Below are 25712 nucleotides of genomic sequence, written 5' to 3'. Positions count from 1 at the left end.
AAATGATCCTGATTACTTCTATGGAGATCCAGACCCTTTAACTCCGACGAGTGACCAAGACAGAAATTCTCCTTACTAAATCAATACAATATCAAAGAGGCAAAGGATGAGAATAAAGAAAAATATCAGTTATGGGATTATTTGTTGATTCGGTACCAAATTCTCAGAACTAACATCACAAGAACTGTATGGCAGACAGTAACGAGAATTACTAATGAGATCCTGGGAGTTAAAGGGTTAAGCTTATTAAAAATGGAGTTATCCTTTTGAAAAAAAAAACTGTTACGTCACACACTTGAGAAACGGTCTCTTAGGATTTCGCTATAGATCGATCGATCATTTCTCTGTTGTTGTTTTTTTGACGCATTTCCCTCCAGAAACTACTTACGAACAAACTACTTCCTTTCCACACATAATCCTTAGTTAATTGGTTTTGACTGACTCACGGACACGTCACTGAAATTTGATTCGTTTTTGTGATCAACTCTGAACATTCAATCAATCACAAGGAAGATGCTTTTCTCAGAATTGCCTCGGGGAAGGTTCTGCGAAATGTGAACCACAGATGCTGTCCTTATTTTCCTTGTCTTTAGCGGAGAAAGTTCTCCTTGACGGCTCCAAGTGAAGTGAAGGTATGTAGAAATTGTATATATATTATGTGGATAATTGATGACGGTACCGTGTTGAAAACAACTAATTCAGAACGGCCTTGAGTTTCATCAGTAGCCATTTAAAACGTAAATATAGTTTTTGACCGATGTAAGGGAGAATTGTTTTGGTTTTGGTTTACTTTATCGTCACGTAGGCTATAATTTTATTACAAAGAATGAATTTAGAAGAATGAGAGCTTGAATGATGAAACATTTTTTCGTATATACAATTTCTGAATAACTTGTGTACGGTTCTGGAGAAAAATGTTTTGCTTCTATATGCTAATGAGTGCCTTAAATTAGAAATGAATTGTAATATGTCTTTAAGAGACAATGGGACATTTACGTAGTGGGTCTGTGGAAATTCTTTTGAACAAAATCAAATTTATAATGCTTTATAAATATGCAAATTTTTGGTGATCTCGTTTCTTAACAAAGTTTTTACCGTTCATGGTAAACTTATCAATTTTTTGCTCGAATTTTGTTGCGTCAGTTCGCAGAGTCTAGTGCAATAGATTCGCGAAACTTTCGCGGTTGTATAACATTACTTCTTGGTCGCGTGATTGAATCTCGCTTTTCTTACGTGACACAAGAATCATTCCATGCGTTCGACCAATCACGAAGAGGATGCTTTTCCCGGAATTCCTGATACGCTTCGCAGTGTTTCGCAGAATAATCTAGTCCGAAAGATGGTAGTGCTCAAGTGACGTTTACATCTTTTCCACCTTCTTTTTCCTGTTTTCGTGATAAGTGGTACACCAAATCGATTTCAAGGGAGTCTTGGGTATGTATTAATCATTAATATTCCTGAATATTTCAGAAAGTAGTACTAACTCTCAACGACTGAAGCTTAAGGCCTTCAAGATTCCCGGAAATTCGATTATGTGCAAATACATGGACTTTTGTACTTGGTAATGCCCTGATTCTGGTTATTGGAAAGAATTTCCACAACTTTAGTAAAGAAATCGATCTGATAGTAAAAGAGAAGTACGTCGACTTCCCACAGGATCTGAGCGTTCTCAAGAAAACAACATATTTCCATCCTGAATAATTTGATCGAAATGTGTGTGGAATTCCAAATTTACTTAGTAGGTTAAAGTTGAGATACTTACCTTTATCGAAAGATCCTCGATGCTACAGAAAACAGTACTTCTAAACTTGGAGACTTCAGAATATTTCACTAAGATGAAAACACACTCGTTGAAAACGGTATTGATATTTAATGTTCGGCTCTGTAGCGAGTGAATTTCTGGTATCTTCTGCGGTTTCTTTTCGCATGCTCGTTTTTAGACTGAACAGAATCTTTCTATGGACACGACCATCGTGAAGCTATAAGTTTCCGGGGTCGTTCATCTAATCGGTAAACTCAAGCTGTTTAAGAATGATATGAATCAAGATCTAAAGCACCAGAGTGCATTAACTAGATTATGATAACCGATAACATGTAAATTTGCAATGTCTGTAGCGCGCAGTAGAAACAGACAAATTGGTAGCTGAAGTTCAGGCGTCTTATTAGGGCGAGTTAACTTTAAGAAACTCGCGATCGCTTATTCAACCGGCCATATATGATTTGGAAATAGAGGCATCGGAAGGGGGGGGGGGGGGAGGGGCGAAAGGAGAAATATTTTCCCCATCCCCACCCCTCTCCTTGTTTTGATCGTCACTCACCCCCTTGGTAAAAATTTCTTTCTCTCCCCAGCTCACCACTACCATTAAAATCGAAGATGGCGGCCATAATTGTCGCTGAAAAAATACTGAGTACTCGCTCGCCAAAATTACGCCTGCTCTGTAGGCTAGGAGGATAAGCGAACAAGACGCATAGTAGGGTTCCCTTGGGATCAGTATTAGAGTGCCTTCAACAGCTAGAGTAATTTTTACATTAGAAAGCCTTTAGATAGATCTATCTAAGGAATACCAAGCTGTTGGGTAAAAAAACATGAGCAGCTCATCATCCATAACTTGTTAAAATACAGTTTTCTGTAGAAACGATTTTACCAACTCCTGGAGAGATCTATAAACCACCTTAATCCTACAAAACTAAGTTCAGGTATACGAGTTTTTAGTCTTATTTTGTTACCCTCAAAAACACAAGCATTGATGCAAATGCTGCTGATCAACGTTAGCTGATCAATAACAATTCTCAAGGTTTATCAAATAGTTACTTTAACTTGGAAAGCTTCAAACACGACCACAAACTTGCTGAATGGCTGACCGACCGACCGACCGACTGACTTTCAAGCGCAAAATTGACCAATCAAATTTACGAGCCAGACTCCTTACACTCCACTGAAAGGTAGCTCTTCAATTGACTCTGATAGTGACTTCCGCTGAGGTTCTCGAAACAATAGTAACTGTAAGCAACAACAGTCCTTTTCAGGACTCCTCAAATCAGGAAAATCCGGCCGACTAACCCTAACCCTAACCACTTACTATCTTACCACCTTTTGTCACGAGAATTTTTGGTAACGTTTTCTTTCTTTCTTTTTTTCGAAAGAAGAAAAGAAGTCCTCAGTGACCTTAGGTATGCCAAACACTCGATGGCACAGTTCCCCTAACTTCAAAATAGAACAAAAATGAAGAGAGCTGTTACAGGAGAAAGAAATCCGCGCGTCTCTTTCAATGGACAAGGATTAATGGAACGAAATGGCAGTAGAACTCGTCATTCACATGAGTTTTCCCGGGGAAGAAGACCCGCATTTGATAGAAATGGGGCAGGAACACATGTACAACGAGGAAGAGATTCCTATCCTCTCAATTATAAGGCCTTAGAAAAAGTATGTGATTCAAACTCTCCTGACGAGGGAATTTTGGATCTTTTCAACAAATCTAAACGATTTGAAGCTCTACTGGAGGCAAAAGAAATACGACCCGATCTGATGAAGCTTGTTATTCGAGCTATTCACATGTGCTGCTCACCGAATGATAAAAAGGAGATTGCTAATAAACTTCTGCGCATGGCAATTAAAACAAATTTTTTACAGTTGCATCTAACCAAGTTTATCAGCCAGATGTCCAATGCCTCGGCGTTTAGTGACAGTTACCAGCCTGATAGACTGGTCTTGCTGTTAGCAGAGGTTTTCCTGGAGTTGCTGCAGAGATTTGAACAAGACGTAATTCACCTCATTCCCAGTGCCCAACTGAATGAGACGGTGGGTAATCTGAAGAGTAAGGGTCTCCTTGAAGACGCAGAGACGTTGGAGAAGAAACTTCATCAAGTCAAGGAGTACAAAGATGATATAAATCGCTGGAAAACAGTTCGCCAGAATCAATCTCATCGAACTCCACCCGAGGATTTTCGCAAAATGAGCGTGATTCCCCAAGCCGCAGATTTAAGACCTTACAGCAAGCCTTTCCTTCGTGAAAACGTTGTAGATGGAAAGTACTTAGACCAGGATCATTATTTAGACGTGCAATTTCGACTTTTAAGAGAAGACTTCATACTGCCTTTGCGCAGTGGAATAGAACAACTTCAGAAGTCCTACAATCCGGGAGCAGGGAACGTGCATCACAGCAAACGCGCGCGAAGCGTTCGCGTGTACCATGACGTCACAATAATGTATCCCGTATGCAGCGGAAAGGGTATGGTTTACAGAATCCGGTTCAACTCGTTTCACCCGGATATAGCTCGCGTGAGATGGGAGAAGAGCAAGCTTTTCAAACTGGGCTCTCTCCTTTGTCTTTCATCAGATGAATTTCGCACTCTTCTATTTGCGATCGTGGAGAATCGAGATTCACGCGACCTCTATGTTGGCGAGCTTGAAGTGCGATTTGAAGACGTCCAGTTCGAAAATCTGAATCGGTTTATTGAGGAAAAAAAGAAGTTTGATATGGTAGAATCCCCAGCATTCTTTCAAGCCTACAGACATGTTTTGGAGGGCTTGCAAGAAATTGAGCCGGGTGGACTTCCCTTTGAAGAACACATTGTACGATGCAATCAAGATGTGGAGCCACCTGCGCATGAAATCAACACTGGTGGTTTCTTCGACTTGAGTGGAATGATAGAAGAAGGGGTGGACTCAACGGCCTCTCAACCAAGTGCCGGTGATGACAGTAGTGAAGCTTCCGAAAATGGCAGCCCAGTAACCGACCGACCCGCTCGTGTCGAGAATATTTACGACTCGGAACTCAATCCAGAAGATCTGGGCTTCAACGAGTCACAGATGAACGCTTTCAAAATGGCACTGACCAAAAAGTTCGCCGTCATTCAAGGACCGCCAGGGACTGGGAAGACGTACGTTGGTCACAAGATAGCACGTGTTCTTCTACAGAGCGCCCCTATGTGGCAGAACGATAGTGAACCGTCACCAATTTTGATGGTGTCGTACACGAACCACGCCTTAGACGATTTCCTAGCTGGCCTACCGATGGAAGGTAAAGTTACAAAAGGGGGGCATTTTACGTGTGTGAGAACTCTTGGGGTTCCAAGTCTCTAACAAAGAGCCAAGGACTGAAACTAAGCTTTTTTTTCAAGTAAATACTTGTGTGTACATAAATGCGTTTAATTATATTTTTTCTGGAATGTCTTACCCATAATAGGTATTGTGCGCGTTGGTGGACGTTGCAGTGAAAAGTTGGAGCGCTGTTCCCTGAGGGCGCGGCGGAATGAAACTGCTGAGAATAAGGAAACTCCACAAGCAATCTACAGTGCAAGAAAAAGTGCTCAAAACGAGATCCGAGAACTAAACGAAGAAGGATCCCTCGATCTTTGTGTTGCTGTCCTAAAATGTTCTAGAAGAAGGATTCTCGCATTTAAGATTCTAAGTGAATTCATGATGAATCGTCATTACAAATGGTTTCACAAATCTCGAACCAACAAAGATTCTTTGTTATGTGAATGGTTGGGCTTGCACTTCGACGCTAAGCGAAACAATACTAAGAATAATGATCATGATGTAAAAATGGAGAAGGTTTTTCAGACGCAGGAGTCAGCTCGGAACTTCGTAGATAACGAAGAGGAAAGAGAAACCCAGTCGTCAGAGGTAACTATCAGTACAATTGAAGACACTGAACAACCGCTTATGCTTCGTAACCATCTTCTTCGAGAGGACGTTATTGGTGAAGAGAAACGTAATATTTACAACTTGTGGAGATTGTCGCCACTTGAACGATGGAGGCTGTACAGATTGTGGCTTCAGGAAGCAGAGAAATTTCACATGAAGAAACTTCAGAGAAAACAGCCAGATTACGAAAGAGCATTGGCGCGTAAGTTTGAAGTGATGCAAGAAGAAGACTTTCATATTCTTCAAAGTGCGAAGATCATTGGAATGACCACCACTTGTGCCGCCAAATATCGCCGCATACTCCAGCGGATTCGCCCTAAAATTGTAATTGTTGAAGAAGCCGCTGAAGTAATGGAGGCCCACATAATTACGTCACTGACCAAAGACTGTCAACACCTGATTTTGATTGGTGATCACAAGCAACTCAGACCTAAACCGGAAGTGTATGTCTTAGCCAAGAAGTACCATCTGGATGTGTCCCTGTTTGAAAGAATGGTAAATGTGGGACTTCAGTGTGACACCCTCAACGTACAGCATCGTATGAGACCTGAAATTGCCGCCTTGATGAAACACATTTATGACGATCTTGAGAATCACAAGACAGTAGAGGAATATGAAGATATCAAAGGAATAAAGAAGAACATGTTCTTTATCAACCACAGTCATTTAGAGAATCCCTGCGAAGATTCGTACAGCCATGTGAATGATCACGAAGCTAAGTTTGTGGTGGCCTTGTGTCGGTATCTGTTACAACAAGGTTATAAATCCCATCAAATTACCCTTCTGACAACCTACACAGGGCAAATGTTCGCCATCAGAGACTGCGTCCAAGTGAGACAAAGGGACGACCTCGGCCAAGTGCGTCTTACAACAGTCGACAACTTTCAAGGTGAAGAAAATGACATCATTCTTCTATCGCTCGTGCGCAGTAACGAAGAAGACGAGGCTGGGTTCATCAAGATGGAAAACCGTGCATGCGTGGCGCTTTCTCGTGCTAAAAAGGGCTTTTACTGTATTGGAAACTTCACCCTTCTCTGCAAACACAGTGAAGTCTGGAACAAAATTGTCGGCGATTTAAAAGCAAGTAGTAGCTTTGGAGAGTCTTTAACTCTCATATGTCAAAGCCACAATGAAGAGATCACAGCAGAAACAGCCGAAGATTTCGAAGGAAAAGCTCCTGAAGGGGGATGTCAGCGTCCCTGTGAAGTGCGCCTGAAATGCGGGCATGCATGCAAACGGTCATGTCACCCAAATGATGTCGATCACTTGGAATATCGGTGCGGAGAGCCGTGCGTCAAGAAAATCGTTGGCTGTGACCACACGTGTTCAAAGCTTTGCTGGCAGAAATGCGACACATACTGTCAAGTGGTGGTGGAGAAGGCTTTACCATCCTGCGGGCATAAGACAACCGTGAAATGCGGAGATGATTTGAAGAAGGTCCAGTGCCGAGTAACGTGCGATAAAAAGCTACCCTGTTTCCACCGCTGTCAGAGATACTGTAGTCAACCTTGCACAAGAAAATGCCAAGAGCTTGTCAAGAGAAAAGATTGGCCTTGTGGTCATGAAGTTGAGATTGCCTGCTCGGCAACTCCGGAAGATTGCCCAGTCCTTTGTGGTGCCACTTTGGAATGTGGTCACTCGTGCTCCGGGAAGTGTGGCGAGTGTCGCATGGGTCGAGTTCATAAGCGCTGCAAACTGAAGTGTAGCCGTTTGTTGGTCTGCTCTCATGTCTGCAGGGCGGGGTGCACAAGCTCTTGCCCGCCTTGCACGGTTTCTTGCGAAAACCATTGCGTGCATTCGAAATGTGCTTACCAGTGTGGGGAGGCTTGCAAGCCTTGCGCTGAAAAGTGCAAATGGGAATGCTCTCATTTCAAGTGTAGCAAGTTGTATGGTGAATTGTGCGATCGCCCAAGATGTGACAGGCCCTGCAAGAAGCTCCTCAAATGTGGAAAGAACCGTCGTCGCCATCGTTGTCGAGGTTTGTGTGGAGAGCAATGTATTTGTGCTGTGTGTATGACGAACGATGGCGACCCGATCACCCAAATCTTTTTAGGTGGAGAAGACGAATCTCGTGCACGTTTCATTCAGCTTCCGGACTGCAAACACATCTTCGCGGTAAAAGATCTTGATTAGTGAGTATTTGTTTGCCGAAAATGCTGCACTATGACTTGGTAAGCCCCAATAGGCTTTGGCCTCATTATAGGATCTTTTTAGGAACAAACTGGTGCTATTCTTGTCAAAACTGTTATGCTAGCCCTGGATCTATGACCGAATTAAACTGATGAGGATTAGTGGGCTATAGTTTGGCGGCTCCCATTCAGTCTTTCAGAGACAGTAAAAGGAGGTCCTTAGTTCGGGTAGAAAATAAAGTTAAGAAGGACAGTATTGGAACGACTGAACGTCTTATTTGAAAATTAACAATTTTACCTTCTTTAGCGCCAGAACTTAACTATATCTTTGACTTGGATCAAAATGTTTTCGTTAAATGTGAAAGTTATACCGACCGGTTCGTTAAATAGATGTTGAAATGAGTGGGTAGCACAACTAACTCTCGGCTCAGATGTCGGTAGGTACATGAGAGCATAAAGTTCATTTTCATTGTTAAATTTGTTTATCTAGCTCTGATTATAACAATTCCGAACAAGCAAGATTAGACAATAATGATATTCTTTACCGTAATTTTTTGTAGCTACATGGACATGCCCATTAACAGCGAAGATAATCGTCACGTGATTCAACTGAAAACTTGTCCTCGTTGCAAGACTGCTATCCGAAGGAGCCAGCGATACGGTAATGTTATTAAACAGCAGCTGCTCGACATTGAGAAAGTGAAGGCCAAGGTCAACGGGAATCAGGATGAGATCGAAACTACGAGAAAAGATTTGAAAGAACGTTTGCAACTTTTACGGCCGAAATTTGCAGCTGAGAAGGAGTGGAGTGTATTGATGAAGCGTGTCAACAAAATATCCAACTCAGTAGTGGCAGCTGTAGTCACAAACCAGGTGATGCTGATGGAGCGATTTCTCGCGTTTAAAGCAAAGCTTCCCAACAACAGGAGTCAATCAGAAGGTATGTTTACAAGCGTGTTTTTTTCGTTTGGCGCGTTTTGAATCCTTGTATTTAAAAAATTCCTGAGAGACAGGCCTCTGTTGTGGCCAATTAAGTTGCTGTAACCAAATGTCTTGCAATACCCAACCCCCCTCCCGACGGACTGACTACCTCTCTGACTGTAACACATCCTCTCTCAAGTAAAGGTGAAGGTTTTGAACTTTAAGCTTGAGTTAGTATTAAGATGTATAAGGAAACTGGGATGGATATAGGAGCAGGGGAGGGAGGGGGCGGGGGTTTTCTTTTGACGGCGAAGGGATTGACTCGGTTTATGGAAGTAACCCCTTTTTGCATTATTTGGTTACTAGGTTTGACTCTCCAGGAGGAATTGGAGTATTTAAAAACACGTGCATTATCCGGAACAGTCTCGGAGAGAGAGAGCTGTGCGACATAAACTTGGAATGTACGAGGATTAATCTGCGTTTCGAACTGTGTCTGCTGAAACACAACATTACAAAACTCAACCTGACGCTGATGGAATCGCATGGTAACCTTTTGAGAGATGTGCAGGATGAGCTGTCCAGTGGCAAACATATACAAACCGAGAGGCTTGACGAACTACTAGAAATGTTATCTGGAATTAGGTGGGTCATCAGATGATAACTTTCGTTTTTAAGACAATCATATCATACACAACGTGACTTTCTCTTTACCCAGGAGTTTTAAAAGACACCGAAAAACTATCAGCAAAGCCCGACGAAATGGTTGGGGTAACTGTAATGAAATATCTAAAACAAAAAGAAGTTAGAAAATTTGCTATTCGCTTCTGTCTGTGAAAAATGTTCTCTATAATAGATCGATTTAGAACCACATTTACGAGCGAGTCATTTGCCATTTGCCGTTTTCGTACTTTTTTTCTAAATCTTTCTAATATTCTGAATGTCTTCACTTTTGGTTACTTTACCTGTGGGCAGCGTAATCCCGAGTGGGATTCCTGTGGCGGCGATTTGTTTCGGCTGCCTTTTGTGAAGGAAACAAAATCTTGAAATCTGTGACTTCTAAGGCACAGTAAGGTCGTAAAAACTGAAACAGTAACGGCGATGTCGATGGAGATAGTGTAAAACAAATTAGTTTCCTCTTCGTTTATTATAGGACGGATTACCCAAGTCTTTGGCCGATAACGCCAGAAGAGAGACAACAAATCGTATCTGCCATGGGCTTTAAACAAGGTCATTGGTTCAAATGTCCAAACGGACATCCCTACACTATAGGTGAGTGTGGTGGCGCCAATCAGAAAAGCACGTGCATTGAATGCGGAGCTGTGATTGGTGGAGCACATCACAGACTGGAAGACGGAAACCAATTAGCTCCTGAGATGGATGGTGCGAGACACGCGGCCTGGTCAGAACAAGCGAACATGGAAAATTACAGGATCGTGGATGAGGCGTAAAAAGGTTTAAAACTGATTTTAAAACGTAATCGGCAGCTTATTAATTATACATTTAGTAGACTAGGCGGTGTAACATGAAGGGCAAAGCTAAAATAGTTTTGATTTGTTGCTGTACGTCTCGCGTGCATGGTTTAGGCTAAACGTCAGAGAATTTTATACAAGTTTGTAACAGATAGTTTGATTTCCTTTGTATATAAAAGTAGGGTGCGGACTGTAAGTGAACAAAAACGAGCGCCACAGAGCGCTGGAAAAGAAGCACTAAGCAGAAAGCGAATGGCGCGTCGTTACGAATGACGAACACAACAGTCAAACGTCGGGCATGCGCGAAGGGATCAATTCTGGCCTGTCGCGCGCCAAATTCCCGCGCAAAATATCAAAGGATAAACATAAGAAACAACCGCTCTCTCGCTGAAACAGTGAAAGAAAACTGAAGCGTTCATAGAAATCTGTAAAAAGAACCGAAAGTAGAGAAAAGGAAAACTCAACGCAAAACTTATGCAAATATGGGTATCCTGTTATTTTACCATTCTGTTTGAGCTTTACCAAAAAATTATTCGCTTTTTAAACACCATGACTAACTGCCTTGTGTCGCTGTTATTCGTAACTTGCGTGAGACAACTTTGCTCTGACAGCCTGAAAGCACGTTACCTAGTCGTTGCAATATTCGCCCATGCGCAGACGTTTGACGGCTTGCTTGTTGTTACGCGGCGTCTAATGCATTTTTTTCGAATCGGAAAAATAGGGTTAGGGTTTTAGCGTTTTCTAGAAGTTTCTGCTCACCATTTGCCACATCCACCCTCAAAGAAAATTTCAACAAAAATCCCCACCGATTATTAGAAGAAAAGAATATTCTTGGCTTTTATTTCCTTAAAAAATTGGATATTGCGTTAGAAAGAGCATGCTAAGCGGGCTATTGTGTAGAAGTTTCAAAGTCAGCTCTTTTCGAGAAAATTCTCTCCGAATATTGAAACAAGTTGATTTATTCGCTGAAAAAAATGGACCAATTAAACTAGATTTAGAGGATGCTTTCAAACGCTTACCTAAGAAGTCTAATAAAACAAGAGACTTCATGTTCATGGGCATTAATATGTTTTGGGACTTACTCAAATTCATTTTAGCCCAAGCCGCCGGACAGGTGTGAAAAGGATTCTAAGAAGAGCTGAAAACATATTCATTCCCCAAAATATTAACTTGATTACTATCATAATCATTCTTATTGTCGCTTTAGAGGGCATTGATAAAATAAAAACTGGAAAAAAATGACTACAAAGCAGTCTCAACAATTGCGCATGCGTGCAAACGGGCCAAATTCTCTTTAGACACTGGCGTCCGCTTTTGGACGCTAGTGTCCGATTATAGACACTAATGTTTGGTTGTAGACATGCACCATTGTTTCATTTTAGACACTATCGTTGGATTTTAGACACTGGTGTCTAATTTCGGACTCTAGTGTCCGATTTTAGACATTAGAATACAATTTTAGACACTAGCGTCTGATGTTGTCCGATTTGGGACGCAAGTGTCTGATCTGAGATACTGTTGTCCGATATTAGACACTAGTGTTCGCTTTCAGACATTAGTATCAAATATTTTTAGACAAAAGTGTTCTATTTTTGAGACTAGTTTCCGAGTTTAGACACCAATGTTCTATTTTATACACCAGTGTCCAATTTTGGACACTAGGGTCCGATTTTAGACACTTGTGTCTGATTTTGGACTGTGGTGTCCGATGTTGTTCGATTTTAGACCATAGTAATTCCACGAAGCAAACTGCCACAAAGACTACTAGTACTAGTCACGTTCGATTTTGTTGCGTGACATCTCTTATCAATTACGAATATGTCTTGTCTCGAAATCAGAATATTTGAGAAATAGTTTTAGCTAGTGGTGAAAAAGTGATCCTTGTTTTCCCACCTCTATAATTCTTTTGTTCTCGCAAGAAGTGATTCTGATTACTTCTAAGGAGATCCAGGTAATGAAAATTAAATTTAACGGCGCATGCAGAATACCTACGGCCAACTTGTGCATAAACTACTTGACCTAGAGATGAAACATGGTTGTGAACTTATAATTATTGGTCTTGTAGCAATGTAAGGTTTCTCTTATCTCCGGCAAATCAAAATCATCCATCCAACCCACAGACTAATAATCGCAAGTAAAATCTACAAAATAGTACAAAATAGTATCCTGCGCTTATTAAATTGCTGTTTGCAAAATTCGTCAATTTAGACACCGCAATCCAAATCGCTCTTCCCCCTGCACAAGCCAGATTCCACTACTCTCCGTTACTAAGTCACGTTTCGCCTCGCAGTAGCTCAATACATATTTGCACCGTAACATGATGATCTTCGTTTACAGAGTTTTCTCGCACTTGCATCTGATAACAAACCTTAAGGTTTTCTGCCTCGGAACGGAAACACCTCTGAACGCATTTTATGTGACTGCAAGTTTTTTTTCGACTGATTGATATTAAAGACATGTGGCAATAAATTCCACAAATTTCTTTAGTCAGGAAAGCACATGATTATTTTCGTCCGCTTCTCATCGATCCAGCCGCCAATGTTTACACGGTTCTTGTTTTACATCAGATAAAAAAAAATCAAAGCAATTAACAATATTAGCTTTGTGCCTGAACTCGATAAATTTTTGTTCACTTGGAAGGTGATATTTCAAGCAACAATGCTTGAAAATATAGTATAAATCTCTAAAAAAGCCTCTCGATCGTTTTATGCGCGGTTACTACTCCAATCTGGTTTCGCGCTCGGTAGAGTTCGGGACAACTCATTACCACAGTGAGTGATTGAGCCAGTGACTCATTTGCTCATCGGAGTCCCCATAGAGACTCGTTTGCACGAGTCAAAAACTGATGCTTCGGAGAGTCGTGAAAAGGTCACGCTAGATTCTTTCACAGCTGATCCATCGTGTTTTTATTGTTGTTGTATAGACACTACTAACGAGTAAACTCCTCTCTTCCCACATATAACCCTTGGTGTAATGGTTCTAACTGAAATTGAAATTCGATTCGTTTGCGTGTCGACTCTGAACATTCAACCAATCACGAGGAAGACGCTTTTCTCGGAATTGATATGATGTCTCGAAGAAGCTTCCGCGAAGAGTAAACAGTAAGTAATGTTTTCATTTTCTATGTCTGTTACGGAGGAAGTTCTTTTCAACAGCTCTTAAAAAGGTCAAGGTATGTAGAAATAGTATTTATGTATGCGGAAAATTGATTGTAGTGTGGTGTAGAAAACAACTGGTGCAGCAAAGTTACAATTCAGCGCAGAGGAGCCTTGAAATTACATCGTGCAGTTACGTTGGATAACATTGATTTTATCCACAGGAAAACCTGCACGTTTTTGGCAGTGTTTAGAGCTGTAGTCTAAACATAGAGATCTAGCTACGTGAAAATCGAAAAGCAGTTTCCTTTTCATGTAACTGTGTGACAAATATATAATGCTTACAAGCTTGAAATGAGGATGATTTGTTCAAGAATTATGTAAGAGTGAATTGATCGAGTACCAAAGGTTTACATTTGTTACCATTAACATCGGCTGTGCAGATTTAAAGAAAGGCATTTGAGGCTGATAACGAGCAACTAGTTTGTTGCTTAGCTGTGATGTAGCCCTTGTGATCTATGAAGAGAGATTTTCGGTCAATTATGCGTTATCAGCAGCGAGAGTTTCATTGGTATGGGAAGCCATTTTTGCCCTCGTACATTACGCATATTTTTTTCGCTGAGGTAACTAAACCTAGCTTTTAGAAAACCGATTTAATGCTCAAGGGAAGGAGAGTTAGATAATGTTAACATAATGTCGTTGGGTAAGTTATTTTCCATCTAAAATTCAGATTATGTACGGTGTATGGAATGTTAGAAAGGAGAACTTTCTGCGGGTAAACAAAAGCGAAGAAATCATGTTTTCAAGGTTTTTATGTTGTTTTTGATAATTATCGAAGGTCAATGTGCGTTGTGGTGAATTCCGAAACGTTTCCTTTGAGAATTTCACATTTCGTCATTTCAAATTTTTCTACATATCTTCCACGAACAGTTTGGCAATTTCTTCCATGGTAATGCTAATATTTTAAACTGAAATCATTTTGTCGACAGCGACGTTTAAACAAAGTTGGCCAACAATGAACCAAGACATCGCTCACGATAGAAAATATTCATATGACTAGAAACTGTAATATGGGGCGAAACCGCAAGAGACGATACGGTGAAGCTGCTACTTTTGGCAGAACAAACCGAACGTCCGATTTTGAGGAAGGAAGGCGACGTAGTGAGAGCGATAAATGGTCATATGACTCACAAGCTTTCTCGCCTAAACGACGACGCCTAACAGATACGAGGGGAGCGGAGAGTCAAGAGGAGGCGGTACCTTTAGGATACAAGGCCTTGGAGGAAATATGGAAAGCAGATTCAGATGAAAATAGGATATTGGAACTAGACCTCAGATCTGAAAGATTCAAAGCGTTGCTAAGTTCCAAGACAGAAATAAATCCAGGTGTCATGAGGCTTACCATCTGTGTACTCCATCAGCTTTGTTGTTCCCGTAATATACTCTTATGTCATGTTGAAGAGTTGTTACGTTTGGTGATAGAAAGCAATTTCATGTGTTCACGACTGTCTGGTTTCATCAGCCGAATGATGTTTTATGCAGGAAAAGAATTTGATAAGTTCCAATCATCCGATCTGATCTTCAGTTTGGCGGAAGTATTTCTCCACTTCCTGCAGAGATTTGGACGCGAAGTAGCTCACGAAATTCCTGTGTTTGCGCTCGAAGACACCGTGATGCAACTAAAAGCAAAAAGGCGTTTACACGACGTAGGTACACTGGAAAAGAAAGTTTCCCAAGTCAAAGAACTGCGACAAGGAGTCATTAATCAAGAAATGATGCCTAACTGGGACGAAGAAGAGGAGTTGGAAGTCGAGCCCCCGCAGAGTTTTCGAGAACTCAGTGTTTTCCCAAAAGCCTCAGATCTTAGCATTTCACATAATCACTTTCTTCGTGTCAATGTTGTCGACCAGCGCGGCTACAGAGATCTGGAACATTACTTAGATGTTCAGTTTCGGCTTGTTCGAGAAGACTTTATCATACCACTGCGGGAAGCTATCATGGAGCTTCGGAGGGACAGCGGCGGCCTAGCAGCTAGTGGCAGCAAGGACAAAGAACGCGCCAAAGACGTGTACTTCTACCGAGACGTCACTGTGTTGTATCCCGTATGTAATGCAAAAGGAAAGGTCTACAGGATCCGGTTTGACGCATTTCACCACACTGTGAGGAAAGTCCCTTGGGACAGATGTAAGCGTTTCAAGAATGGTTCCCTCTTGTGTTTAGCACCGGATGACTTTTACACGCCTTTTTTTGCCACAGTCGAGGGTCGAAATCCCAAAGAACTTTGCCTGGGTGAGCTTGATGTGCGATTTGAAGGTGTGGATCTCGAAACATTAAATGAATGGATCGATTCCAAGACGAAATTTGACATGGTCGAATCCAAAGCCTTCTTTGAAGCGTACAGATATGTGTTAGAAGGTATGAAAGAAATATATCCTGGAGACTTGCCCTTTGAAAAGCACATTGTGAAGTGTAAGAGTGTCATTGGTGCTCCAGATCACAAGCATCAAACGAACTTCGACTACAACATGAGTGGAATATTACAAGATGAAATAGATGGTAGCAGTGAGTTGCGCCCGTTTGTTGAATATGACATTATCAGAGACAGAAACTCTGGATTTGTGCAGCACCGTCTGACTTCGAGCGAAGATGTGCTTTACAGTGACGAGGAAGACATGTCCACTGATAGCCAAGATCTTGTGAACGCTTTCGAATTGCAGGACTACCGAGACAGCCTGGGTTTTAACGACTCACAGCTGCGAGCATTTCAACTGGCGCTGACCAAAAAGTTTGCTGTCATTCAAGGGCCGCCAGGGACTGGGAAGACATATGTGGGTTTGAAAATCGCGCGTGTTCTTTTGGAGACAGCTTCCCTCTGGGAAGGAGAGGATGAGCCGACACCAATTTTAATGGTGTCTTACACGAATCACGCCCTGGATCAGTTCCTGGAAGGACTTCTGCCAATGCAAGGTAAGATTTACCTAATCCCACCCTTAAGGCTCTTTAAAATTCTTATGACACCCTTCCCCCGCCCCCCCCGCCTCATTTGCATTTAATTAGCGGTCAATTTTCCATAGTCCCCCTTTACACTCTGTTATTGACGACTGATGACTGATCCCCCTAATCCTCCCCTGACCAACCACCACCCTCAGGTGAAAAAGGGACAACTGGTCCCTAAAGCGATCTGAAATTCTCAATTTTGCATTTGTCTTCCTCATAGGGATTGTTCGTGTCGGTGGGCGGTCTAAAAGTGAAAAACTTGAACCCAATATGCTCCACTTCGTTCGCGAACAAGCTCGTGAAAACAAGGAAATTCCTGGCAGAATTACCAGAGCGAGAACAAAGACTAACAAGAAAATTAGAGCGCTGAAGGAGGATGGAGCTCTAGACCTGTCAATACTGGTAATGAAGCTTGCAAGAAGAGGAGTCCTGTCCTTTCATTTGATACATCAGTTCATGTTAGAACGCCACGCCCGGTGGTTTGAGAGACAATTCGACAACCATAATAAACGTAACGCGAACGAATTCTTCTGTAAATGGCTTGATGTGGAGAAACACGTGGATGCAAAAGACCTCAAGGACACAGATACTTGTGATTTCCATGACGAAGATTTTCAAAGGCAAGTTTCGTTCCGCACCTTTGCCGATGAAGACGATGCTCAAGAGGAAAGTGACTTACACATCGTAACCAAGCCCTCAGATGTGCTGATTTGCGAAATCAACGACTCTAAAAGACCCTTGCGACTACAAAGAAACCTCCAAGCTGTAGAAGTTATGCCTGAGAACGAAGAAAAGCGCCTATTCCTCTCACAAGGGTTATCGCAACAACAGCGCTGGAATCTATACAGGCTATGGCTCCAGAAAGCTGAGAAAAACTATTTAAAACAAATACAAGACAAACAACCCGAATTAGAAAAATTTCAGGCTCGCTTGAACGAGTTGCGGGAGGAGGAGAACGCAATCGTTCTCAAGAATGCACGTGTCATTGGCATGACAACCACCTGCGCCGGCAAAAACCGCCGTATACTTCAGCGGATTCGCCCCAAAATTGTTTTAGTCGAAGAAGCCGCTGAAGTACTCGAGGCTCACATTATTACTTCATTGACTCCAGGCTGTCAGCATTTGATTTTAATTGGTGATCATCAGCAGCTAAGACCCACCCCCGCAGTCTATGATTTAGCCAAGAGGTTCAAGCTGGATGTGTCCCTGTTTGAGCGAATGGTGAATGTTGGAATGCAATGCGGGATGCTAAACGTACAGCATCGTATGAGACCTGAAATCGCTGCCCTGATGAAACACATTTATGACGATCTAGAGAATGACGAGTCGGTGGAGAAATATGAAGATATCAAAGGAATGAAGAAGAACATGTTCTTCATCAGCCACAATTACACGGAAGTGTCGTGTTATCAGTCGCACAGTCACGTGAATGAGCACGAAGCCAAGTTTTTGGTCGCGCTATGTCTATATTTACTGCAGCAAGGTTACAAAGCCGATCAAATTACCCTGCTGACAACCTACATGGGACAAATGTTTGCCATCAGAGAATCTCTCAAAGCTGAAAAAGATCAATCCTTGAGAGGTGTACGTGTGACAACAGTTGACAACTTTCAAGGTGAAGAAAACGACATCATCCTTCTGTCACTCGTGCGCAGTAACAAAGATAAGAAAGTCGGATTTCTGAAGATTGTCAACCGTGCATGCGTGGCTCTCTCTCGTGCAAAGAAAGGTTTCTACTGCATCGGAAACTTTGACCTCCTTTCCACTCACAGTGACATCTGGCGGAAGATTGTAACAGATCTCAGAGCGAATGGAAGAATTTGCAGCAATTTACAGCTGGTTTGCCAGATTCACCACACAAAAGTCCGCGTCAAACTCGCCAGCGATTTTAAGAAAAAGGTTCCTAATGGGGGATGCCAGCGTGAATGTAACGTGCGCTTGGAGTGTGGTCACACATGTAAACAGCTCTGTCATCCTGATGATGTTGAACACGAGAACTACAGATGTATAGAGCCATGCCGTAATACCATCAACGGCTGCTCTCACAAGTGCCCCAAGCTTTGTTTCGAAGCGTGTGAAACGAATTGTGCGGTTCCGGTGCGGAAAATGCTACCACTTTGTGGGCATTTCAATACCATGAGGTGTGGTCATAATGAGAAAAGGGTGAAGTGCAAGGAAAACTGCGAAAAGAAGCTCCCGCAGTGTGGTCACCAGTGCCAAAACTTATGTGGAGAACCATGCACGAAAAACTGCAAAAAACGCGTTAAGAGACGGGATTGGCCATGTGGACATGATGTGACAGTCGCGTGTTCTGCTAAGCCCGACGAATGCCCAGTCCCCTGCTCCTCCATATTAGAATGTGGTCACCAGTGTTCTGGAACCTGTGGAGAATGTCGAATGGGTCGAATTCATAAGCGGTGCAACCAAAGGTGTGATCGTCTGTTAGTGTGTTCGCACAAGTGTAGAGAATCTTGCATCGCAGCGTGTCCACCGTGTTCAAGGCAATGTGAAAACCGATGTGTGCATAACTACTGCGCAAAACAGTGTGGTGAGCTGTGCGTGCCATGCAGTGAAGAATGCACGTGGAAATGTCCGCATCACAAGTGCTCTAAGCTTTGTGGAGAGTTATGCAACAGGCCAAGGTGCAACGTACGGTGCAACAAAATCATCAAACGCGGAAGATGTCGTCATATCTGCCACGGTTTATGTGGAGAGCAGTGTGTTTGTGTCTCCTGTGACAAGAATGACGGGTCTCCCATTACTGAAATTTTCTTTGGTGAGGAAGACCAAGACGATGCACGTTTCATCAAACTATCAGACTGTAAACACATATTTGAAGTAACAGGACTTGACAAGTAAGTTGATTCCAATTTTTGTTAAAGTATTTGAAAATACAGCGAAAACAATCAGCGGCTTATTTTACTTAAGAAACTTTAGAGACCCATAAGATTCCAATTGGAATAGAGGATGGACAGTAATGATAAGAAAATGGATTCATTACTCAAAATCGCCGCGTCAGCGGTGTGGTCGACTGTGGCGTTAAGTACACTTGCAAGACAATCCACTCTGTATCTACGAAGTACTTAGTGTCACTAATAAACATACCGCTGACAAAAAGCCTTATATGGGCTCAAAACGTTTTCATTTTACCTGGAAAAGGAGACAAATTTCAGGAAATAGCACATTCTATATCACACTCTTTTCTGCAGGTACATGGACGACGAAGAAAGTGGCGCGATTAAACTCAAGTCCTGTCCTCGCTGTCTCACCCCTATTCGTACGAGCCTGCGATACAGCAACGTTATTAAACAGCAGCTATGCGACATAGAGAAAGTGAAGATACGTGCCTACGGTCATCCGAACGAGATGAGACTCACCAAGCAGAAATTACAAGCACGTCTTACAGGCTTAAAAACGATTTTTGCCGACAAGATGGAGGAGTGGAAAAGACTGGAGAGCAGTTTGAAAGGAATGACCAGAGTAACAGTGGCAGTTACAGAAAACCGGGTGATGTTTATGGAGAAGTTTTGCGTAATGAGACAGAAGTTGGATCAATGTTTTCTCTGCCGTGCACCTCGAAACTTGAGCACTGACATCGTTATGACAGGTAAGTACGAAATTATGAAGGTTTCTTATCAACCTTTGTATACGCCGGTGGAGTCTTACTGCTAATGTCATTACGGCAGAGGTTATCAATAGGTATTAAAGAAGCACATTTTGATCAACGTTGGTACCGGACCAACTGTGGACCTACCCCTAAACTAACCCAACATTAACCCTGACTTGTTATCAGTTGACTGTTGTTCGGCTAGGGGAGGGGTAGGTGCGTAGGTGCTCTGATACTGACTTTGATCTCCAGGTTCTCACAAATCGAATTTGACTTGACATTGTCGATACTTCTATTGACTGTGGCTCTCGACCAATCAGCACGAAGTAATTCCAGTAGCAGTCCGTTTGAGGTCCAGCCCACTCGGACCATCAGACTTCACTATAGGAAATTTTTCTGACTGTTTCTAAAACCGACGTAGCAGTAGAAAGTGCCTTAGAAAATCTCGCAGGGAACGGAAAATCTATTCCCATTATCTATTTGCTAAAAAATTATAGATTTTTGGAGGAGAAGTTACATTTTAATCCCTTAGGGTCACTTGCATTTACATGGAAAATTCCGGCGTTCCTGAATGAGTTTCTTATTTTTGTTTCCATGAATAGCTATGGCAGTGCAGAAGGACTTAGAGTATCTGAGGAAACGCTTCATGTCTCAGGGAGTCACAGAGAGGGAACTGCATGATATAAGAGTTGAATTCAGTCGACAAAACCTCCAACTTGAGCTGTGTTTGTTGTGGCACAACGCCAGGAGCCTGGGCTTAAACCTTAAGAGGAATTACCGTAAAACTATGACGTCGATACAAGATGAACTGTCCAGCGGCAGAATTGTGAAGGAAGAGAGACTTGATATGTACCTGGGAAAGTTGGGTGATATCAGGTGACTTAACCTTTTTTTATGTGTTGAAGTGCGTACTACTTCATTGGATGACTGCAAGGGTCAGGCCAGTTCATCAGCCGGTGTACCTAGCAGTTTTGTGCGTCTTCGAATAAGAAGTGAATAGGAGTCGCGGAGTAGACATTGGAGATTTTCTCCTCTTCATGCTCTTGTGGCTTTGAATCTCAGAGTTTTCTAGATAAGAATAAATGCTCTAAAAGCAAACTGAAATCAAAACTTCCTCCCTTTTAAGCGTCAAAGTCATATTTTTGGTCCTGAACTCTTGTTCGACTTGCTTATATCTAGAGTAATTGACAAAATGGGTGGATAACTTTCACTGAGGAAATTATCATTATTCATCTCTTGAGAAGGGGCTAGAGGATTTTAGTTGTGTTACAATAAACTTCACCTGATCCCCCATAAGGTTCTGTAATATTTTCATAATCCCCCTCTTTGGCAGTTAATTAGCAGACAATTCTCTATAGTCCCCCCTTATAATCTCTTGGCGGCGACTGGCATCCCCTCTGTTTCCCCGGAGAACCATGTGACGCTCCAAAATTTTCCGCCCCCCCCCCTTCCCCTCCCCAAGGCAATAAATAATGACTGATTCCTGCGACTGTTTCTCCCAGTTACACCTCTGCTTTGCTTAGCTGCCACTTTGTCAATTTAGTTGATTTTCAGGTGCGCAAATCTTTTTGTAAAATTTGTCGTTCTTTCTGGACCTTTGCACTTCCCAGAATACACGTCCAATTTGTTTTAGCAGGTAATTTAGTGTTAACAACTGAATTGAAAACGTAAATTAGCCACCGTAAAGGGTAAAAAAGCTGACGTTTCGAGCGTTAGCCCTTCGTCAGAGCGATTAGAGGAATTGTGGGTTGTGTGTTGTTTTACTTGTTTGTTCAATTTGTTCAGTTCAAGTTTGTTCAGTTTACTTCAATTTGTTTTACCCCGGAGTTTTCCAAGTTGTTTTCAGTATCTCTTGAGACGTGTGGTTGTCTCATTGAAGTGGATGATGTGCTGCTCCTTTTAATTTTAGGCGCGCCCACCCAGCTCTCTCGCCGTTGACACTTGAGGAAAAAACTCAGATCGTAGCAGCCATGAACTTCAAAACGGGTCATTGGTTTAAATGTCCCAATGGACACGCCTACGTCGTTGGTGAGTACGGTGGCCCCATACACAGAACCACATGTCCTGATTGCAGAGCTGTGATTGGTGGATCAAATCACAGTCTGGAGGAAGGAAACCAATTGGCTTGGGAGATGGATGGTGCGAGGCGCAAGGCATGTAAACATTGTTAATGAAACATTGAATGGTTTTACTATGAACTTTAACTTAAGCCCACATTTTACATGTGTATTTTTTCTACTCCACTGCAGTCCTTGAGAAGGTGTAATATTACCTTTACTAACAAAACGCAAAACCCAAATAATTTGTGGCGATTTGCGCTAAGTGAGAATTTTTTTCGCCGCGCTCCTTGTGGAGTTCCCACACTTTTTTTTCAATTTTATTTTCTATTTCATTGTTACCAGCAATTAAAAAGGTTTTTTTTCTCAAGTTCCATTGCGCATGTCAGATTTTCTGGCGGCGTCCTCCGTTGTTTTGTCTCATAGCTGGTTAACCTTTGCTTGCCTTTCATAAGCCCTCGAAACTTTTAAATCGTTGACTAGGGGAAGCATTTGATTTACCAGGAGATAATTTAAAGTTGAAGATTATTAACTCAACAGTAGTCTAGTTATGATTTATTTTCTAAAGTAACACTCAACACAGACCAAGAGAGCAATTTTCAATTGAGAGTCGAAAGTAGAGCAGGATTTCTTTGTTTTTGCTTTTTTTTTTTTGCTCTGTCATTGGTCCAGAAAACTTATGTCACTCTCTCAACCAATCAGATGCAAAACTAAAGCCAATCACGACTTGGTCGCCCGCGTTTTCCCGCACTTCAGGCAGTTTGGTTGTTTTAGCTTTGAGATCTCATTGGTTCTTAAAGGCATTTTCCTTCCTTTTGATTGGCCATTGTGATTACTTTGATTTTGGATTTACGACACTCAATCGAGAAACGCTCTATAGACAGCTTGAACAAAAGGAATCGTACGATTGAGTACTGCCCATGAATTCCTTTTTTTTTTTGGAGGGGAGGGGGGGGCTTGAGGTCCGTTTCTCGAAAATAGTGGTAGCTTAACTAGCGTGAAACTATACTTGAAAATCCAAATGTATAAAGTAGAACCTAATCATCTCAAACATATCCGATATGTTTGGTTTCTTGATATTTTCATTTCTGAATTTTAAAACTATGAATACCATGATTTTGTTTGTTGACTCTTAAAGAAAATAACAGCAACAAAAAAGAAAAAAAACAACCCGCTTTTTGGGGGCTGGGTACTACTGAGAAACGCCTCCCCTGGTGTTACATCGAGCATATACCGTGATCATATTCATTTACACCCTTGTTATTTTTATGATTTTTATTTTTTGATAAAAAAAAAAATGAGTCGGCTTCATTCTTAGGTAGACAGTAATCTCGTTTTAGTCTTGATATGTAACAACTTAAGATTTTAAACTGTTTATTATCTCTTGGTAGCAACTGTAGTTCGTGTTAGGATGGCTAGATTTACCTCTGTACAGCTATCACGTGTATTTCTGATTTAAATTTTAAAGAGTTCTTACTACAAGATATGTATTGCAAAGATGAAGGTGGGCTCCATGATTGAATTAGTAACAGATCAGAGTTGGAGCAATTTTCAATTGGGTGTCGAATATAATTGGGATTTCATTGCTTTTTGCCTTTTCTTGCTTTATTATTGGTTTAAAATACTCGTGCTACAATCTCAACCAATCAGGAGCAGTTCTAAAAACAGTGGTGACTTGGTCACGTGTGTTTTCCCGCGCTCGTGGCGTTTGCTGTTTTTTATTCTAAGATCTTATTGGCTTTCTGAGATATTTCCTTCGTTGTGATTGGTCGTTGAGGTAAATTTGGTTTTGGTTTTACTGCACTCAATTTAAAAATGCTCTTAAGGACTTAATGGAAAATTAGGAGCCAGATGGAAGCTGTAGGTGGTATTCTTAGAATTGAATGAATTAGTTTGAGGACAGTTTGTTCGGTTTACTCGCAAGTATAGAGGAACAGCATAAGTTATTTCCGCTGACCCAGTTCAGTTGAGAAAGTCAACTCTGTAACGAAGTCTCCAGAAATTAATAGAACATTGATTTACCACAACGCTATTACATAAGCTGAGCTAGAAACTTCTCCATATTCAGGAACATTAGCGTCTAGAATGTTCTTGCTGCTAAAAATAGTGTTTCAGAAATAAGTATGATGTAATCGGCTACTATAAATAAGGTTCGAGATCGTAAGGTTTTCAGAAGTTTAAGATAAATAATAAAGTGTTTAAAAAGGAAAACAAGAATCGTCTCCTGGCTTCGTGACACAGTCCTTTTATCATTAATGGACTTAAAAAACAATAAACAGAACTTCAGTAAATTGTAGTACTATGAACTCCAAATGAGAAATATTTAAGTCTTCTCAAAAGTAGATGGCACTTTTTGTTAAAAACATTTTCCACGTTCTTTCCTCTTCTAACTTTCCTCTCTTCAATTCCTTAACGCCTCAACTTTTGGTCTCAATTTTATTGTTTCCCTTGATTAGCGGGCAGCTCAAAAAGGCGTAGATTGAGTGCATCTCCAGAAAATCCCCTCTGAACATGAAAACATTAAAATTTTTGTTTATGAGAAAAAATCTAGATTTAATATAGATGTATTCCAGGGTTAGAGTTAAGCCCAAGGTCCCCAAAGGCTCATTAACGAATTTCTTTTTCAATATTTGTGCATTTATATCTCAGTTAAAAGAAGGAATTCCGGAACAATTCATAGCCTGTAAGAAAAAAAAATCCCTACTGAATATTAAAACAATAAAATTTTATTAATGACTTGGAACACTCGGTTTTGCTCGTGGTTCTTCCAAGTTACTAAAAGCTCATTAACCAATTTCTGTTGTTACAATATTCAAGCGTTTATATCTTTGTGAAATAGAGGAATTCCCAGTCAATTTATAATGTGTTAGAAAGAAATTGAGTAGGTGTGACTTGTGTGTACGTTTCAAAGTTGTAATCATTTTACGGGCCGAAAATATCCCTTCTGAATATTGAAACAATAGAATTTTGTTAATGAGTTTTAAAACTCAGTTTTTCTCGAAGTTCTTCCAAGGAACCAAAAGGCTCATTAACCAATTTCTATTGTTTAAATATTCATGTGTTTATATCTCAGTGACAAAGAGGAATTCCGAGAAAATTTTCAATTTTGTAGAAGGAGCTTGGTTAGCTCTGGCTTGTGTGCAAGTGTCAAAGTTACAGTCCTTTCATGGAGCGAGAAAATCCCCTTTGAATATTGAAAGAATAGAATTTTGTTAATGAGTTTGAAAGCTCGGTTTAGCTCGTGGTTCTTCCAAGTTGCCAAAAGCTCATTAACCAATTCCTATTGTTTTAATATTCATGCATTTACATCTCAGTGAAAAAAAGGAATTCCAGGAAAAGTGTAAATTCGTTAGAAAGAGCGTAATTAGCTGTGTATTGTTTGTAAGTGTCAAAGCATGATCTCTTTTGTGTGCCGAGAAACCCCTTCTGAATATTAAAACAATAGAATTTTGTTAACGAGTTTGAAAACTCAGTTTTTCTCGTGGTTCTTCCAAGTAACCAAAAGGCTCATTAACCAATTTCTATTGTTTAAATATTCATGAGTTTATATCTTGGTGAAAAATTGGAATTCCGGGAAACGTTTCAATTTTATATAAGGAGCTTTATTAGCTGTGGCTTGTGTGTAAGTTTCAATATGAAAGCCCTTTTATCAACCGAGAAAATCCCCCTTGAGTGTGAAAGCTTGGTTTTTTTCGTGGTTCTTCCAAATTTCCAAAAGCTCATTAAACAATTTCTATTGTTTTATTATTCATGTATTTATATCTCAGCGAAAAAAAGAAATTCCGGG

At 41.2% G+C, this 25712-nt stretch overlaps 1 protein-coding gene and 1 pseudogene across 4 annotated transcripts; both read left to right on the top strand.

Annotated features, from left to right (window-relative positions):
• The first annotated feature begins 496 nt into the window (after positions 1-496).
• On the top strand, positions 497-11412 carry LOC149034834 (NFX1-type zinc finger-containing protein 1-like; annotated as a pseudogene). Its single transcript, XR_016183210.1, has 7 exons — positions 497-632; positions 1244-1434; positions 3148-5021; positions 5187-7782; positions 8340-8719; positions 9067-9342; positions 9851-11412. The product of XR_016183210.1 is annotated as an NFX1-type zinc finger-containing protein 1-like (transcript).
• Positions 11413-13145: 1733 nt separating this feature from the next.
• On the top strand, positions 13146-24136 carry LOC113673900 (NFX1-type zinc finger-containing protein 1). 3 transcript variants are annotated; one of them, XM_089194746.1, is made up of 6 exons: positions 13146-13270; positions 14254-16231; positions 16482-19116; positions 19471-19868; positions 20471-20744; positions 21778-24136. In XM_089194746.1, exons 2-6 carry the CDS (start codon positions 14317-14319, stop codon positions 22037-22039), a joined length of 5484 nt encoding a protein of 1827 aa, XP_089050872.1. In that variant the 5' UTR covers positions 13146-13270; positions 14254-14316; the 3' UTR covers positions 22040-24136. The 3 variants fall into 3 exon arrangements, with proteins under 3 accessions (XP_089050872.1, XP_089050871.1, XP_027046166.2); XM_089194745.1 differs by having other exon boundaries at positions 13225-13341; XM_027190365.2 differs by lacking the exon at positions 13146-13270 and having other exon boundaries at positions 14037-16231.
• The last annotated feature ends 1576 nt before the right edge of the window (positions 24137-25712 follow it).

This window comes from Pocillopora damicornis, chromosome 14 (assembly GCF_964200805.1).
Source record: "Pocillopora damicornis chromosome 14, jaPocDami1.2, whole genome shotgun sequence".
NCBI lineage: Eukaryota > Metazoa > Cnidaria > Anthozoa > Scleractinia > Pocilloporidae > Pocillopora > Pocillopora damicornis.
Note: the sequence above shows the minus strand (reverse complement) of the source record. Positions and strands in the feature narration are given on the sequence as shown.

Coding starts and splice junctions, on each gene's coding strand:
- LOC113673900 (XM_089194746.1), top strand. CDS start 14,317: ATGACTAGAAACTGTAATATGGGGCGAAACCGCAAGAGACGATACGGT. Junction 19,117..19,470: donor GAAGTAACAGGACTTGACAA/GTAAGTTGATTC, acceptor TCTTTTCTGCAG/GTACATGGACGACGAAGAAA. Junction 20,745..21,777: donor GGAAAGTTGGGTGATATCAG/GTGACTTAACCT, acceptor TTTTAATTTTAG/GCGCGCCCACCCAGCTCTCT.